Source organism: Eublepharis macularius, chromosome 4 (assembly GCF_028583425.1).
Source record: "Eublepharis macularius isolate TG4126 chromosome 4, MPM_Emac_v1.0, whole genome shotgun sequence".
Classification (NCBI taxonomy): domain Eukaryota; kingdom Metazoa; phylum Chordata; class Lepidosauria; order Squamata; family Eublepharidae; genus Eublepharis; species Eublepharis macularius.
Genome location: NC_072793.1, coordinates 65,644,677 through 65,661,744, shown reverse-complemented (window position 1 = coordinate 65,661,744; position 17,068 = coordinate 65,644,677). Strand labels below are relative to the sequence as shown.

The window sequence follows — 17,068 nt, the reverse complement described above, 5'->3', positions numbered from 1 at the left end:
TTTGCATCTGATTGTTTGTCAGACCTAATTGCCTGCATAGCTGCTCAAGGAGCCAGAAGTCCTGAAGCAATTAACCCCTTGAGCTTGAAACCTCTGTCATTGCTCCTTGATTTTTATAAATGAAGGAAACTGCGTTAACCAGTTCTTTGCCCAGGCTTTGTATCTCCAGAAATGCAGTAGCAAAACCATGATGGTTCCATAAGGCCCAATTAGTATGTTAGCTAATAATAATAGTGCAAGTAACACAAAGAGAAGCAGCAATGCTTCTTTTTCAGATTTCTGGACTGACAAAAAGGGAAGCAGGCACAAATATGTGGGTTCTGTGATGGCTTAGAGGGAGAGCATTTCCCTGACTTCCCGATCCGTTGGAGAAATTAAACATATGCTTTGCACAATTAGTAATGTTTCTCCCTTATTACCTATATCTGTCTCCACCAACTGAAACATGGCCTCCTTCCCTAGGCCTAAAGTCACATGGCCTCCTTCCTTGGGCCTGCCCCCATTTCTACCACCAACTGCATGCCTCTGTGAAGCACCTTCATCATGCAAACTGGTGGCCCCCCTCCAAGACGCAGCTTACCAGTGGGGACTCAAAAGTGCACCCCTCTCTCCCACCACCACTTTTTGTTGTTACTAAATAGTGTAATTACAGTTCACAATGTCATAACATTTAATTTATTTTTATTTATTTAATTAATTAAATTTATATTCTGCTCTCCCCGCAAGCGGGCTCAGAGCGGATCACAATAATATGATAAATACAATATCAGGAATCCGTTTATTAAAAACTTGAACAGACACATTATCTCTTTTAGTAGGACCAAACATAGGGCCAAACCACCATTTTAAAGTCATTGTTAAATGCTGGGCTGGTCCGATCCTGATCAGGCCCACAGTGAGGGAGGCTAAGGTGCTTTTGCCCCCACTGCACCTTATCAAAAGCCAAAATTGCCTCACAGGCACACACACAGCTGTTTCAGCACTTGAAAAGATGGGGGGGCAGTGCTGTGCTGCAGCTCCTAATCAGGATTGGGCCCTCACAGCATTTTAAAATAGCTTTGAAATTATGGCAGCCTCCTCATGGTGGCCACAAGGATGCTGTCCCGTCCAGTTTGGTCCATAGAAAATAAAAGGTGGGTTGGATCGTACAAGATTTCCGCAGGCAGAAGCAGATTGTCTTGTTTTCCCCTTCACCCAGCAACTCCTCTTGACTCACCAAAAGGCTATGCCAGGAATCAGGGGACCTGTGTGAAAGCCAAGGCACGTAGAACAGCGGGCTGCAGTGAGGAGGGGCAATATGGCCCACTCTTCCTTCTTGTACCAGCAGAAAGATGATCGGTTCCAACCTGGTATTTTTCTAAAATATTCAGACAGCCTAAATGTGCTTTGGCCACTTTATAAGAGAACAACTAGAGACAGAGAGAGAGCAGGTGATGTGTGATGGATATACAGAGATTGTTTAACGTATAAAATTATAATGTATAAAATTCATCATTGTAGCAACTATGTGATACTCATTTCTATCATTATGTGAAATAATTGTAGTTTTTTTTCTCCCAGAAGAGAAAAGAAGCACTTAAAAAACCAAATAAAAAACTGACATGTAAGTTCCCCTTGCAATGATTTCTCAATTTCTGTGGCCCTGATCCATTATTCCTTCCCTAAAAAACAGATAGAGAAGAAGACCAGCACAAGTTGGCATGTGGCTTGTAGGACCTCAGATACTCAATAAGGACAACTCTGATTCCAAGTAAATCCATGCAGAGGCATCCATAAAAGCCCAGGGTCAGTGAACCACTTCAACACACATACTAACATGGCTTTAATCTGGCTCTTCAGCTAATTCTGCTGTTGCCAATGGATTTAACACTTATGCCTTTCTGACAGAAACACAAGGAGGAAAAATTGCTCTGACACATGAATGCCTTTTTATTTCTAAGAATAACCATTTTTGCCATTGCAGGGGAAAGGGCAAAAGAACCATGACCCACAAAGTTTCACATCTGAAAGTTTTTAAACTAGAGCATCTTTGACTGAAGGAGGAGGAGATGATGTGTTTATTTTCATAGACCTGGAAGGAGGAGGAGATGACGTGTTTATTTCATAGACCTGGAATACAGGTCTCCTCCTCATTTCTCGGGCCACTTGACAGACTGCAAAAGGCCAGCAGCAATGAATTGCCATCCAATCTTCACATATGGTTCCCTGCAGGGTGTGGGGAGAGAGAAACAGGAAAGCATCACATTAGAATGAATTTATTTATTTAGATATGTCTATCCTGCTTTTCTCCCCAGTGGAGTTCTGAAGCATCTTACAACAGCCCTCTTCTATTTTACCCTCACAACAACTCTGTGAAGTAGGTAGGCTGAAGGAGAGTAACTGACTCACAGTCACCCAGTACATTTCCATGGCAGAGTGGGGATTCAGACATGGGTCTCCCACATTCTATTATGATGCAGGACCTCAAACACTCCATAAGTACTAGCTTATATATCAAAACCATTACTTGGCTACATTTTTAAACAGGAAAGATTTTGACCCAATTTTATGGATATGCATCGAGGATGTGAAGCACAAACTGGCTTGCTCACCAATACAGCTGTTGCGTGTTTGCTGCTGGTTGGTAGTCATTTTACTGCTGTACCCCTTGATTACACAAAATGTTTCCTTGCTATAGTGTTGTTTGGGTTTTTTGAAGTCTCCCCTGGTGATGGTGCTCTAGGAACCTGGAAGAAGGGTCAGTGTTCCACCTGTCTAGGGTGGGGCTGAAGAAACAGCTTTTGAAGTCTAAATGGAGGCAAAAGAGAAAAGCTGTTGAAACTGAGGAAAGTTGCTAAGAGGTTTCTTGTGGTCAGAAAGCTTTTACAATACTAGCATGCTGGATTGATGTTGTTTGGGGACAACTATTGCCTGGATGTGTAATGTGTCCACTTAAGCCTCTGCAAATACAGTTGCTTATAAAAGGTCCCATAAAGATCCCTGTGACAGTTCAGGTGAGGCAAGGAATGTAGCCAGAATACTAGACAACCAGAATGTGTCCTTGTAGCTGGCTCCAAAGTGATCAAAACAGCCTTCTACAGGAAGCTGCTTAGGTGAATTATTCCTCTAGACTTGTGTTGACACAACCTCCCTCCCCTCAATTCTACATCAGTCATGCACAGCACTATCTGTAGCTACTAACAGTGGGCATTATGGAAGTTACTGATACTGCTTATGATTGGTGGATTTTATTTTTATTTTTATTTATGTTATTTATAGTCCTCTTTTCTCACCAACACCCAAGGGGGATTACACAGTGTAAGTCAGTACAGTAGTACAGTCTACAGTACCTGTCACTTTACACAGTGTATCCCTCTGGGCCATTTCCCTACAGCACAGCCCTATTAGCTGTGTAAAAAGGCCCTTCTGAACAATTCAGTTTTGCATAGTTTGCAGAAAGCCAAGTAGGCACTTTCCTGACCTTATCAGCCAGGCCATTCCACAAGGTGAGGGTTGCAACAGAGAATGTGTGTGTACAAGCAGATGTTGATTTTGCCCATTTGCAGGGCGGTAACTGCTGGAAGCTCTGTTCAGATGAGAGACTCTGCCACGGTGGAGCATAGAGAGAGAGGTGGTTTGATGGGTTATGGAATTAGCACCATGCCAGAGATTAAGGATAATGTGTTAGAACAACAAACATTAAATATTTGTATGGAGATTGGCTTTTACAATCAGGGGACTAGAAACTAATGGAAGGGAAGCATGGAATACATGGTATACATGGAAAACGGATGGGAAAAGTTTTGAGGAAAGTACAAGAAAGTTTTCTTTGTTGAGAATTATGTTTTGTTTGGGGTGGGGAAGGGCTGGCCCTCCTGTTCAACCTCAAACCTCATCTAGCATAATAAGGGTCTGATAATACTGGTATATTTTCAAACAGCATATATTTTTACAGGCATGAGCTGCTGTAGGATAGTGGTTAAGTGGCTGGGCTGTAAATCAGCACTCTGCTGGTTCAAATCCATGAGCAGGTGGCCTTTGGTAAACCAATCCTCTCAGCCCCAGCTCCCCAGATACATTATGGGGATAATAATAACATTGACTTTGTTAGTCTCTCTGAGTGGGCAATAATGTGTCTAGAAGAGTGATATATAAGCACACTGCTGTTGTTATTATAGAATTCAACAACAATGCTAGAAAGTGAGAGAGAGAGAGAGAGTAAAACTGGAGGGGGAGGAACACATGACTATTTTTACTATTTCAGAACTGACTGTGATGTTTTGTTATGTTTTGCATCAGTTTATCCAAAACTAGTTTTGCTATGGTCTTCACACATTTCCAAGTTCAAATACAGGGTCATTTGTTTATTTAGAATGTTTTGAGCATCAGTGGCACTTATTAGTTATTTCAATGTCACTGTTGATGTCGCAAAACACCATGCCCACGTGATTTTGTGAATTTTTAAAAGGCCATCTGAGCACTTCTACCATGACAGAATTAATATTTTTAATAGAAAAAACTTGGTAAACACAAATAAGACGACTCCCCTCCACCACAGCAATGCCTTGCTTTTTCATGAACATTTTCAATTATTTTTAGTTTGTGATTATGCTCTCTAACCACCAGTGTGAATATCATCCTTTTCTTTTAAAAATGTAGTGAAACATACTGTGACCTCCTCCTCCTATCCACCAGCACAACATACCTATTACAGTAATACTACCCCTGCAAGTAGGTATTGGGCATCTGTAAAATCCCTGAGTCTCATAGTCATGGCAGAGGTCATAACCTAGCAACAATATTGCCTGTTTCTCAGCAACAGGTTATAGACTCCTCCCCTCTACCTCAGCCCAGGTCAGTTTGATTCTTGACAAGTCAGAGGAGGGCAAGGAATGGGAGAGTGCCTCATTTACACCTGCTCTGATGCTGGTATGTTGTAAATGCATATTACCATAGTCAGGGCTTTTTTTCTGGGAAAAGAGGTGGTGGAACTCAGTGGGTTGCCAGCACAAGGGGCAACTCCTGGCGGGAGGTGGTGCCCCTGGTACCAAATGCATGCGCGCAAAGTGCGCACATGTTCCCAGGACCACACAATGACATCACTTTGGGTCAGCTGGAACAAGGGGGGAGTTTTTTAAAGTTTAAATCACCCTTGGCTAAAATGGTCACATGGTCGGTGGCCCCGCCCCCTGATCTCCAGACAGAGGGGAATTTAGATCGCCCTCCACGCAGCAGCACGGAGGGCAATCTAAACTGCCCTCTGTCTGGAGATCAGGGGGTGGGGCCACCGGCCATGTGATCATTTTCAAGAGGTGCCGGAACTCTGTTCCACTGCCTTCCTGCTGAAAAAAAGCCCTGACCATAGTGCTCTGCAAATATAAAAGGCGGTGCATAGGCCAAATTTCTCTATTCCCTGAGAAACAAGGAGAAAGGATTGTGTGTTTTGTAGGGTTTTTTGTTTTGTTGGTGGGGGGTGTTTTGTTTTGTGTGTGCATGTTTGCCTTGATTCCCATTTATTACATTGGCAAGTAGATCCATCGGGGATATGGGAACAATCTGACTCTCCATGTTTGAACAGAGACGTTGGGCAGAGACGTGGGAAGGTGTATATTGGGAAAGGGGACTAAGGGTCTTCTTTCCCACTTTTTGTGATAGTGTCCCCTTGAAAATGTTTACAGCTATATTTTCCAGTACATGTGTAATGAATTTCATGCTCTTGGGGATCCCATGGATTCATTATGATTTTGCCACTTGCTGCTGAGTTTCCTCACTTCTTCAGCCTTTCCATTCGGTGAGCAAACTCACCAAACATTTAGAGCATCCTTTTTGGCAGCCAGGTAACCATGTGGAGAATCTTTCTCTCTTTTGAGAAGACTTTTCCCTTCCCTTTTTTCCATCCCAGATCAATTCTCCATGTCAGGATTGGCTCCCAGTCAACTTTGGTGGGAAGGGAGAAACCCAGTAACTGCCAAAAAGAGGGGCCCAGGGCAAAATCTCCCAAAGAGCTCAGGTACGCTTCTCCAGGAGTCGTTCAGCAGTCACAGCTGCTGCTGATGGAATATGTGCCCTCCTCATGCAAGAAGAGCCATGCCAGCCGGATTCATAGAAGAGCCAAGGAGCAAAGAAGCAGGGAAATAAGTTTAGCCAACTGCTTGAGAGACGTCTGTTTATTTCACCTTGCCAGCATTTTCCCTGACTTGACTCAGCCATCCCCATTGCTTTTATTTGGCTAAACGCACATGAGATTTCGATTCCAGCCCAGCAGCGCCTCAGCCCTCCCAGCGCATGCCAAGCTGCTGCTCACCTCTTTGCTTCTCCATGGAGCAGCCTACGTCATACTCTTTAGGTCTCTGATCACTTTTGCCTTGAATTTGTAGGCAAGCTTTCCTGTGATTTTGTACTGCTTTTCTTTTATGCCAAGTCAATAGCATCTATTATGCTTTTTGTGCTTGTATTTATTTATTTGTTTGTTTTATTTTTATACCACTTCTTTTCAATTAAGAGCTTGAAGCAGTTCATGTCATAGACAATTGCATCCGTTAAAAACCAATACAAAACAAATAATATATTTATGTTTTAATGAAATATTTTAATAACTGCTTTTAAAACTCTAACAGAGTGTTTTTACATCTCAGACCCACATTCTTATCCCAGCAGTGGTCTCCCCATGATAAGGGAGGCACTTCAAAGGCACTTTCCCATAAAACAGGGGAAGCAGTGCTTATCATACACGGGCTGTCCAGGGGGTCAAATGGAATATGTGGAAGGAAATGAAGAAGCACAGATCTACCTGCTGCCCCAGGAGGAAACCTACGGCCTCTCTCTCTCTTACTCTGTCTGGCTTCTGTGGCAACAGGATACACTGCTGTGGGTGTTGATATGTATTTCATTCCCCATTCTGTGCATATAAAAGTGGCAACATGCCAGTTGCCACAGACTTGGGGTCGATCTAAACAGACCTGTGAGACTTCACAGTCTAACATCTTTTTGTTTAAACTGGGCTGCAACTTGGGCAGAGTCAGAAACACAGGTTTATTTAGTACACCAACGCAACACTTGCCGGTCCTACCAGTCTCTGGAGTGCTCACTCAGCACACGTAGCTGCACTGCAAGGGCAGCAGCATTAATTTAAATGAGATCCTGTGCAAGAGCAAAATGCAACAGGTTCATTTTTGCCTCCCCCGCATCCTATTTAAATTGGTCCTTACTGCTTACAACTAAGGAGCATGAAGATTAGATGTCCTCCATACAGCATATATCATATATGTATTCCATAAGCACCTTCACCTGAGCTAGCACTGGTTCCCCACCCTTTGCCCTGCCCAGCGTATGGGCCAGTGAAATGTTCCTGGGCTACGTCATACTTAGGTGAGAGGAGAAATTCCTTTGAAATTCCAGTTTTCTCCACAAACAGCCAAATGAGAGATGGCCCAGAAGGTAAAGTAACAGAGCTAGAAAGGTCTTATAGACTATCTAATTCAACCACCTGTTCAGTGGTGGAAATCCAAAGCGAGAGCGTCCCTAACAGATGGCTGTCCCACCTTTGCTTAAAGACCTCCAGCAAGCAAGGCCAACCCAAAGTTTTTTGGTGTCCTAGGCAAACTAGGACTCCCCTATTCAATAGAGAGAAAATGGAATGAACATTTTACTTACTGGGCATTCAATGTAAAAAGAAAAAAAGCTCTTCAAAAGCCTTCCATGTTCTATCATGGCAGTTATAGAAAACTACAGTCAGCAGATATGGCGATCCTATGGGGAGTCAGTTAATGCCCGGCTTCACTTCAAGCCACTAGAGGAGGCCCCATTTGCCTTTTTGGTGCCTCTTAAAATCTGACACCATGAGCAATCACCCAGGTCTGCCTAGTGGAAAGGCCAGCCCTTACAGCAGCAGATCTGTCTTGAGGCTCCCTCGTGGAATTTTTAAAAAGCTAAACGCTGCTGTGGCAGCTTAGATTTGGATCAGGACTCGGGAAAAAAAGGCTTAAAACTTTCTGCATCACCGCCATTTTCCCAATGCAAATCAAATCATATTTGCTCTGGAGAGAAAATAGATTATTATATGTTTCCTGCAGGAAAGCAAATGGCAGCTTGGGGAGAAGGAAACAGGGTAGGAAAATAGTACAAGAAGAAGGGTTAAACTTCCTTCTCCTTCTCTCTCTATCTGTCTCTATTTCTTTTATATACTCACTCAGAGATGCTACTTTTAGCCTTTTAAAAAGTGCTTATAATGGATTTCTGTGCCACGTCTAGTTTGGCCGTAAACTCCTAATGGGCTCAGAGAGATTCATGTTCAGATATGCCTCAGTAAGCACCAGTTTTGGGCATCAACTCCTGATAGCGTTGCCAGCTCTGGGTTGGAGGCAGAGTTTGGGGAGGGAAGGGAGCTCAGCAGGGGTGTGATTCCAAAGAGTCCACCCTCCAAAGCTGCCATTTTCTTCAGGGGAACTGATCTCTTCCTCTGGAGATCGAGTTTAATTCTTGGAGAGCGCCAGGCCTCACCTGAAGGTTGACAACCCTAGCTCCCGAACAGGCCCACTATCTTTTCCAGCATACAGAATGTGGGATTGCTATGATAGAAACATTTTTCATGTTGTCACTTTCCATAGAAGTATATAGAGAAAACACCTGTACAGTGCAATGCTATGCAGAGTTACTCCAGTCTAAATCCATTGAAATCAACAGGCTTAGTCTGGAGTAATTTTGTATAGGATTGCATTGGTAGTTTCCTTGATTTCTGCTGAAACCTCAAGAGGTCTCTGCAACAGGTCACAAGGCCAGGACTTTACAGTACATTTCAACACAGATTCTGTAATTACAGTGGGCTTTTGTTCTCCATCTTCCTGACTGCATGGCAAATGTAATCCTTTTTCCTCAGTATGAACTTCCGTGCAATGTTATTTTGCCACAACAGCGAAATGCTCTTATCCATTACTTTAAAAACATAGGTGTTGGCTTGGTGCTGGCATGCCATTGTGCAATAAATGCTGCCTTCTTCTCATCTATACCTAAAAAGAGGCCATTTCAAAGGTTTAATGCATTTGCTTTTCTTTAAACCAGGCTCTGTGTGTGTGTGTGTGTGTGTGTGTGTGTGCGTGCGTGTGTGTGTGTGTGTGTGTGTGTGTGTGTGTGTGAGAGAGAGAGAGAGAGAGAGAGAGAGAGAGAGAGAGAGAGAGAGAGAGATTTGAGTACTGGTACTTGTGTTTTGTTTTGTTTTTTACAAAAAAGTACTAGCTTTGAGAAGGTACTAAGCCTAACAGAAAAAAAGAAGCATTTGGCCCCAACTAGAGCACAGATGTCAGATCTGTAGAAGGCTCAGGAGTGTGGCAGGCAGGTGAACAACTGAGGTTTTATGCTGTGCTCAAAGTGAACTTTTCACCTCTGCAAAGATTTTAGGTCCTTACTAGTCATTAACATGCATTACTATACTAAAGAGCAACCTGCTGTGACAGATTTTAAGCTACAGCAATGGTGTCTATCAGGTGCGAAGCAGGGGAAGAAGGATAAAATCTGATGCCTGTGGCCTGTTGCTTTATGAGAACTGGATAGAAAATGTACACCAACTTACATGTATTTTGTATCTTTCTCTTGTACCAACTCTTAACGCTAAGGTGGATCCCAACAGGAGCGGAAAGCAAAAGCACTCGCCGTAGCGACTTGCAATGCTACATTCCAGGCACAGGCTGCACAGCAAACCACACACACCTGTCATGAAGCACAACGAGAGGGAGACTATGACCAGAAGACTGCCAGACAACACTGTATTTACCACATACATTCACACAGCCATAAAACTTGGAGAGAGCTGCACAGGTCAGCCCATTTAGCTTCTCACCCTGACAGAATCCTCCACAGGCCAGTCTTCTACTTCTTTACATAACCAACGTGGTCCAAATTATACCAGAAGTAGACCAAAGGTTTGAACAGGATACTTCCTATATAAACAGATCTGTGTCACTTTTCACTGAATTCCTCTATGTCTGACAGAATGGAAACAAACTAACACCGTTAATTGCAATCACACTTAGTTAGAGCTTGGACTCCACAGAATATTGTATTGAGAGAGACAAACCCATTCAATTAGAAGCCGGTTCATTCTTTCTGAGTTTTTAAAAGAATTCTCAGTGTTGCAGGGAGTTCTCTGAAAGCTCTAAAGATATGCAAACCCTTAAGAATAGGATGTTAAGAATTAATAGAAGGAAAACACTGAACAACCTTCCTTTTCTTTGTTAAAGTTAGGGTTACCAACCTCAAAGTGAGGCCAAAAATTCTTTTGACATTACAACTAATCTCCAGATATAACAAAAAGTCTGCCAAGACAGCATCTTCAGAGAGAGGGCAGTACAGGAACACATCTAGGATTGCCAGGTTGTGCCTGTTAACCCACAGGAGGACTGAGGGCAGGGACATGAGAGGGCATGACATCTGCTATGCTGCAATATTATTTCCAGAAAAACCCTGAAGTGACATAGGGTAGCTCTAGAAATCATCTGAAACACCTCCCCAGAAACACCTCACCTGAAACACCTCACCTGAAACACCTCCTCAACATCATCTGCTTTTTTCCTCCCTCCCAGCACTGCTTGGAGTGGTGTCAGGCAACTAGGGCTGCCGGTGGAAGACCATAGCAGGAGGCCTGGCAGCCCTAATCACATCTTTCCACTCCCCAATCTCTGCCCCCCCCCCCCATGCACTCCCATCAAATAGCCAGGAATTTCCCAGACTGGAGGTTTAAGTGAAGCCTCCCTACCTCTAAACTCCCTGTGAGGCACCCCCAATATCATATTTCAGCCCCAGCAGTGGGGGCTCGAAGGGAAGAGCTGAATGCAAGCCTTCAGCAAGCTCTAAAGCCTTGCCGAAAGGAAGCTCCCTGTGCAAATATTTCTGGGAATTATAGTTTATCCTATATTTGCTATTTGCGACCTTCATATGAGTAAAGTTTGGGGCCTTAATGAAGGCCAAAGGAACACCTCCCCCCTCCCCATACATTGTAGCTGGAAGATAAATTTGGTACAAAAGTTATCTACAAGCTGGGCTAAAATTCAGAGTCTTTCTACATGAGACATCTGAGAGTCTCTCTACACAAGACCTCTTACGCAAGGGCACTCAAGTGAAGGGAGACACAATGTTAGCCAGGAAGCCGAGTTTTAAAAGACAGATCGGAAGGCTTCGTCAGTTTCAGCTCTCTAGAACCAGCAGAGATCTCTCCTCAAAGGGTTTGTTTAATTTCCTCTTGGCCTCCCAGAAGGTTCTGTCAGTTTCACCTCCCCTTTAAACTATGCTTCCCGGCTAACACTGCATCTCCCTACACTTGAGTATCCCCGTTTAAGATGTGTCATGTAGAGAGAGACTCTCAGAGGATGCTGGCCCAGATCAGAAAAATCTTGCCATATCCAACTGAGAGGGATTCATTCTTTGGGGAGGAGGAGGCATTATTTTCAAAACTTAGCAGCATCACTGATCTTTATTGGAGTGAAACTGAGGCTGTAGACATGTACTCTTCCTGAATATTAATAATTTAACATTTCCCAACCCTCATATTAATCTGAGAGAAGCACACTAAACACTCATCTAATCATAACATTATGTACCATATGATTGCTGTGAATGTAATCATAAGTGAAATGTTACCACTCTTCCTGTTATGCTAATTTTTCTGTGAAGGATACACTATATAATATGAAATTATGTATATGAACCTCACTTTCTGTATGAAGTGGCTCAATTTAGCGAGAGCTCTACCAAGTGATTCTGCTGACCATGTAAGCTCAGCTCATCTTGTTTTAAAATAGCCGAGTTAAACATAAGCTTTATGCATTGGCCAAATTGCCCCAGTTACTATGAGGTCAAGTTTCAGGAAACTACTGTTTGCTCTGTTTCCCAGCATTCCCAGGTACTTCAGTTCAAATCAAATGTCTCTTTCTACTGGGACAAACTTGGGCCTTTTGTCTTATGTTTTATATAGGAAGTGGTCACGATCTTATTTGGGGGAAATAGTCCATATTTCAGCTAGTAATCGCTGAACTATAACAACAACATTCGATTTATGTACCGCCCTTCGGGACAACTTAATGGCCACAGACTGGTTTACAAAGTGTGTTATTATAATCCTCAGAACGATCACCCTGTGAGGTGGGTGGGGCTGAGAGAGCTCTGAGAGTCACCAAGCTGGTTTCAAATGGAGGAGTGGAGAATCAAACCCAGCTCTCCAGATTAGAGTCCTACCACTCGTAACCACTAACCAAAGTACCTGACAGGATCATCCTACATACTTAACACTGGGATTAAGCTAGATCTTTTGGTAACTTTATAGTAACTAGACCTTCCACCTAATTAATAAAACCAATGACCACTTGGAGTAGTGACAGGGAGTAATGTAAAAACACTCTGAAGAATCTTCAGAATGTCACAGACAAGCACATGAAAACTCTTGGAATCCAAGTGGATATCCCAGACCTTATCTGATTCATGATGGTACAATAATGTAGACCACTTTGAAGGCCTCCTGTGCCCATTCAATTAGGAAAGAGAAAATAATTCAGAGGACACTCCCTAGAAGTTCCCTTAGTTCCTCAGGCTTGATTCTGGCTGTATTCTCACATTCATTTTGCCACTGAGTGAAGCCACTATAAAATTATTTCTGAGTGGAAGACATGATTTATTTACATGCTCCTTGACTGCATAAGACCTGAGATTTAATTTAAGGGGAGGCAGAAGGAAGCTGGTGCTTTCCCGGTAGAAAACTGGCTAATTTCAAGTGGAACATTTAGTTTCTGGAGGTTACTTGTATTTTTGCAAAGAATGCTGGATCCAGTGGACCTTGGACTGATCCTGCAAAGCACTTCTTATGCATACTTAGACTCATTTAATATCAGAATCTACGTTTACTGGTACCTTAGAGACTAACAAGATTTTCAGAGTATAACATTTTGAGAGAGAAAGTGCCTTTCTTCAGATATCAGAATGTGATTTTTCCCAAGAAAAACTAGTTTTTAAAAGGGGTGCTAGTAATTAAAAGTTTTTAAAATAAAGTTTACCTAGTATTTTCCAGGGAAATAGGGAAAACTAAATTAATGATATCCTAAGGATAAAGGTAATGATTTGCACTTGGTTGTCAATACCCAAGTACAAAATGCGCATAACACAATAAAGAAACATGCATGATATACATTACTGTTCTCCCTTTCAAAATACATACAGAAAGCAATTGGAAAATAGATTTTGAAAAGGAAAAGTGACCTTTTTCATGTGTAAACTTTTTCTACCAAATTGAGTGTGCATACATTTTTGTACTTGAGTTTTGGTAACCAATTGCAAACATCATTTATAAAGCAGATGTAAGTAAGAAAGCATAAAAAGTGACTGAGAAGTAGATATGGAATACAAAGAACACGAAAAGGTCAGAACATCTTGTTCTGGTCCATTGAAGGAGATCTGCACACATAAACAGGCATACATATGAATGCTGGTTTGGATGCTGTAATCATAATTCAGATATGCATCCAAGTAAGGATATGGGTTATATGTGCTAGATTGCTTTGAAAGCATATCCCCATTCATATTCTTATGCAACCAGATAAATGTTGGTGTACTGTTTATGCAAGTAGAGCTAGATTAAAGCCAGTAGTGACTTCTGCACTTTAGGATCTTACAACTCCTTTCCACTAAATTAGATCCTATTATTCCCTTCTACCAATTCTTCTTTCTACAAAGAAAGACTTCCCTTCAACAACAACAACAAAATTCTCCATCAGGGGAAGCCTTTCTCCATCAGAAAAAAATCGTTCTCTGTTGGAAGAAATTTTTCTTCCTTAAAGGAAAACTTAGCAGAAGAGTCATAGGCTGATTCCGCACACTTCCAATCCTCTTTAGAGATCATTTGGAACTGAATTTTTTGCGTGAAACAAAAAATCCATTTCCAAATTATTGCTAAAGTGCATTGAAAGTGCATTATCCAACGTGTGCGGAATCAGCCATAGACTGAGTTTGGCAAAAAGGGGTCATATGATCCAACCCACCTAAGACCCTGGAGAGCCGCTGCTAGTCTGAATAGCCAATACTGACGTAGATGGGCCAAGGGTGTGACTCAAGGTAAGTCTGCTTCATGTGTTTATGCATTGCAAAAGGTTCTTTCCCATTTTCTCCTTCACCATCATTCCCATTAAACTCTCAGTTGAGGGCTGGAGTACCTTTGTAAACAAAGTGACATGTAGCTTTCGGGTTGCAGTGAAAAAGAGGAATCAAGCAAAATCATCCTCCTTCATTCTGATGTAAACACAGCACACTTTGCTCAAAGCTTTTCGTGCCCATGCAAAAGAAAGTGTGTGGGGGGGGGAGGTATTTTTCCTGATCCTTCTCTCTTACTGCAGCCCCTAGTACTACATGGTACTTTTTCTATGAGAGTCCCCCAACCCTCAGATATTTGGGGAGGTCTGAGGGACTTCTGGGAAAGAGCGAGACAGAGAAGTTCCTGTTGCATTAACTTTTGTTCATACAGCTATAGGATCCAATCCATGGCTCTAAAGGCAAGAGTAGAAATGAATCTGCACAGCAGAATACTTTTACCTTTGTTTCAAGACCTATTTTAAAAGAAAATATAAAATCTAAACACACAAGCAGATGTTAAGTGTCTTTGTCTAGGGAGAGCAGGAGATCAGTGCTTATGATTCATCTTAGTAAGTTGAATTAGGTTCAACAAAATGGTCTCTTGATAAGAAAGCAAGCCGTCTGCGTCCTGAAGGTTAAATGGAGGAGAGGATGGCACAGATGGGCCTGGGTGAAGGACTCAAGGCTGGCCCTGTACCCTCTCTCATCCGGCAGCATCTCAGCTTCATTATCCCATCTACAACCTTTGTGGCATGGAATTCCTCTTCAATCATGTACTGTCTATAAAAACCTGACTTCTCCCATGCATACCTGAGAATACAGCTTTGGAAGAAGATTTTAAAGGAACCATTGCAATGCTTACAAATTCTTTTATCACTGCAGACGTCGAATAAGCCAGTGGACCAGTGGCCTCCAGTATGCACCACAGCCGATACGCTGGACAAAGCAGCACTGCCAGGAGTTGGTTGAGTCATCACAGGTTCCACTGAGTTTCTGCTCCTGAATTTAAAAAAAATACACAAACACTAAAATAAGAGGGAATCTGGGGGTTGGCAGCAAGTTAGCTCACAAAACAAGCAATCCCTGATCTCAAAGAGGCATGAAAGAATATATTCATGTTTTTAATGCCACCTATTTGCTTTGTTTTATAGCAATCATCCCCTTTTTCAGATTCATTTCTTCTTGCTTGTATTGCTGTTCCCTAGTCTTCCACTTGTACAACAGTGGGGGGAAGCCTGATTGTTAGTGCCCTTTAGTTTCTCATGAAGAAAGGCATGAACAACAATCAGAGCACTTGGAGTGCTTTGTATATTGTAATACACAAAATTGGTACAGATTTCTCCATCCACCTGCACTGCTGTAATTTTCCTCTTCCATAGTAAAAGCCAGACATCTGTTCAGCATACAGATCTTCGACTGTCACAATGAATGCTCTGAATCATTCATAATTTTAAAAGAAGATTCTGAAGTGTTCGTATTGATTTTCTTTCAGAGAAGCATTTTACTCTTCCTAGCTAAATATCATTTTCTTTTTTCTCTTTCAAGAAATACATATTAACTAGGATTTTGATGGCTTATATTTTCAGTCTAGAGGATGTACATGTGTGTGTATGTGTGTCTCTCTGTGTGTGTACATTTACATGTGCCAATGCTTTATTGTGATATTCAGTATTGCCCCAGTGTATCACAGAGGTGATGTGAGATTCTAGCTAGGATCCAGACAACCCCATCACTCACTTATATACTCAATAAAACTTTGAAGCTGAGAAGGCCCCCCTTGAGATCTCATGCTTCACAACCTGTCCTGAAACCCAGCAAGACATCAAAAAGTTAACATTTAATGTGTTGTGGAGACCAGCTGTTAAAATCAAAAATTCTATGGGTATATAAGTCTTTGGGCACATCTGAAAAACCCCAAAGGCAACCTACAGTAACTCTTTGGATCACAGCCTATTGACAAAGGTTGGTATGGTTAAGAACTATGAGGAAGCATAACCCAATGGTAGGGAGTTCTGTATGAATTAATACTTACACACAACACATCACTAGACAATTGGATATGCCTTTGGAAGTAAGAAGAGTAGTTGTGGGGACATGATCTTCTTTCTGGCACTGCCCAATAGATAAAACACACTCTTCAGAAACTTTACTGCCTTTTAACCAGTGGGTTAATTAAAACAGTGAGGGGTGCTTACTTGTGAATTTTAAGGATGACTAGCATTATTTTTATCATTGCTGTTTTCTATGACGGTATTTTATTTTATTTTCCTTTTTGTTACTGTGTTGGGTTTTTTGATAAAATGATAAAGTCATCTTAGAAAATCTTAGGGGAAATTTTCAAAAGATCCATTCAGAGCAGTAGGCTAATAAGAAATAATTGATTTAGACATTCATTAACTGCACATACCTAATGATAGCTTCTGATCATATTTTGGTTTTCGTTTTATCCTTGTTTGTATTTATTATACACAAGTCAGAACCATTGAGCAATTGCTATTGGGGAAGGATGTGTGGCTGAGGCAGGAAGAAAACTCTTTCACTCCCTTTGGCCCTATATGCCTTTGCAAAGTCATATGAATAACGTGGTTTATTATAAGATAGCTTGCAATAAAAAGACAAAGGAGACAGCTAGAGTGACAATGGAAGAAAACTCAGAACAAATTCAGTAAGACAAAAGTGAAAGCTCATTTTAAAGTGTACTTTGTGGCAATGATGGCACTTTTCCACCACTATGACATCTGCACAGTGTAGGCCGGCAGAGTTGATCTGGGTGGGACCTGGCCTGCAGGAGGAAGTACACTGCTTGGGGGCTCACTGTGACCATTTTGGCCAGCATTTTGCATTTTTTCCAATCTGGTTTCAGGCCTGGTTATGGGACTGAAACAGCTTTGGTTGCCCTGGTGAATTACACCAGGAGATGTAATTACACCAGGAGATGTAATTAAAGGTGCTACTGGACTCTTTTTGATTTTGCTACTACAGACTA

General features: G+C 42.0%; 1 protein-coding gene across 1 annotated transcript; it reads right to left on the bottom strand.

The window, feature by feature from the left end:
* Window positions 1–1,940: 1,940 nt before the first annotated feature.
* PLAC8L1 (PLAC8 like 1) lies at window positions 1,941–16,188 on the bottom strand. Its single transcript, XM_054978809.1, has 4 exons — window positions 16,115–16,188; window positions 14,945–15,081; window positions 9,545–9,681; window positions 1,941–2,205 (listed from the first exon to the last, which is right to left on the bottom strand). Exons 1-4 carry the CDS (start codon window positions 16,123–16,125, stop codon window positions 2,014–2,016), a joined length of 477 nt encoding a protein of 158 aa, XP_054834784.1. The 5' UTR covers window positions 16,126–16,188; the 3' UTR covers window positions 1,941–2,013.
* Between the last annotated feature and the right edge of the window lie 880 nt (window positions 16,189–17,068).

Bases quoted from the DNA above. Each gene is read 5' to 3' on its own strand.
- PLAC8L1 (XM_054978809.1), bottom strand. The intron at 9,682-14,944 runs GTAAGCATTGCA...GCTTCATGACAG, and splicing joins CTGCAGTGATAAAAGAATTT to GTGTGTGTGGTTTGCTGTGC. The intron at 2,206-9,544 runs GTAAGTTGGTGT...CACACCCTGCAG, and splicing joins GAGAAAGATACAAAATACAT to GGAACCATATGTGAAGATTG.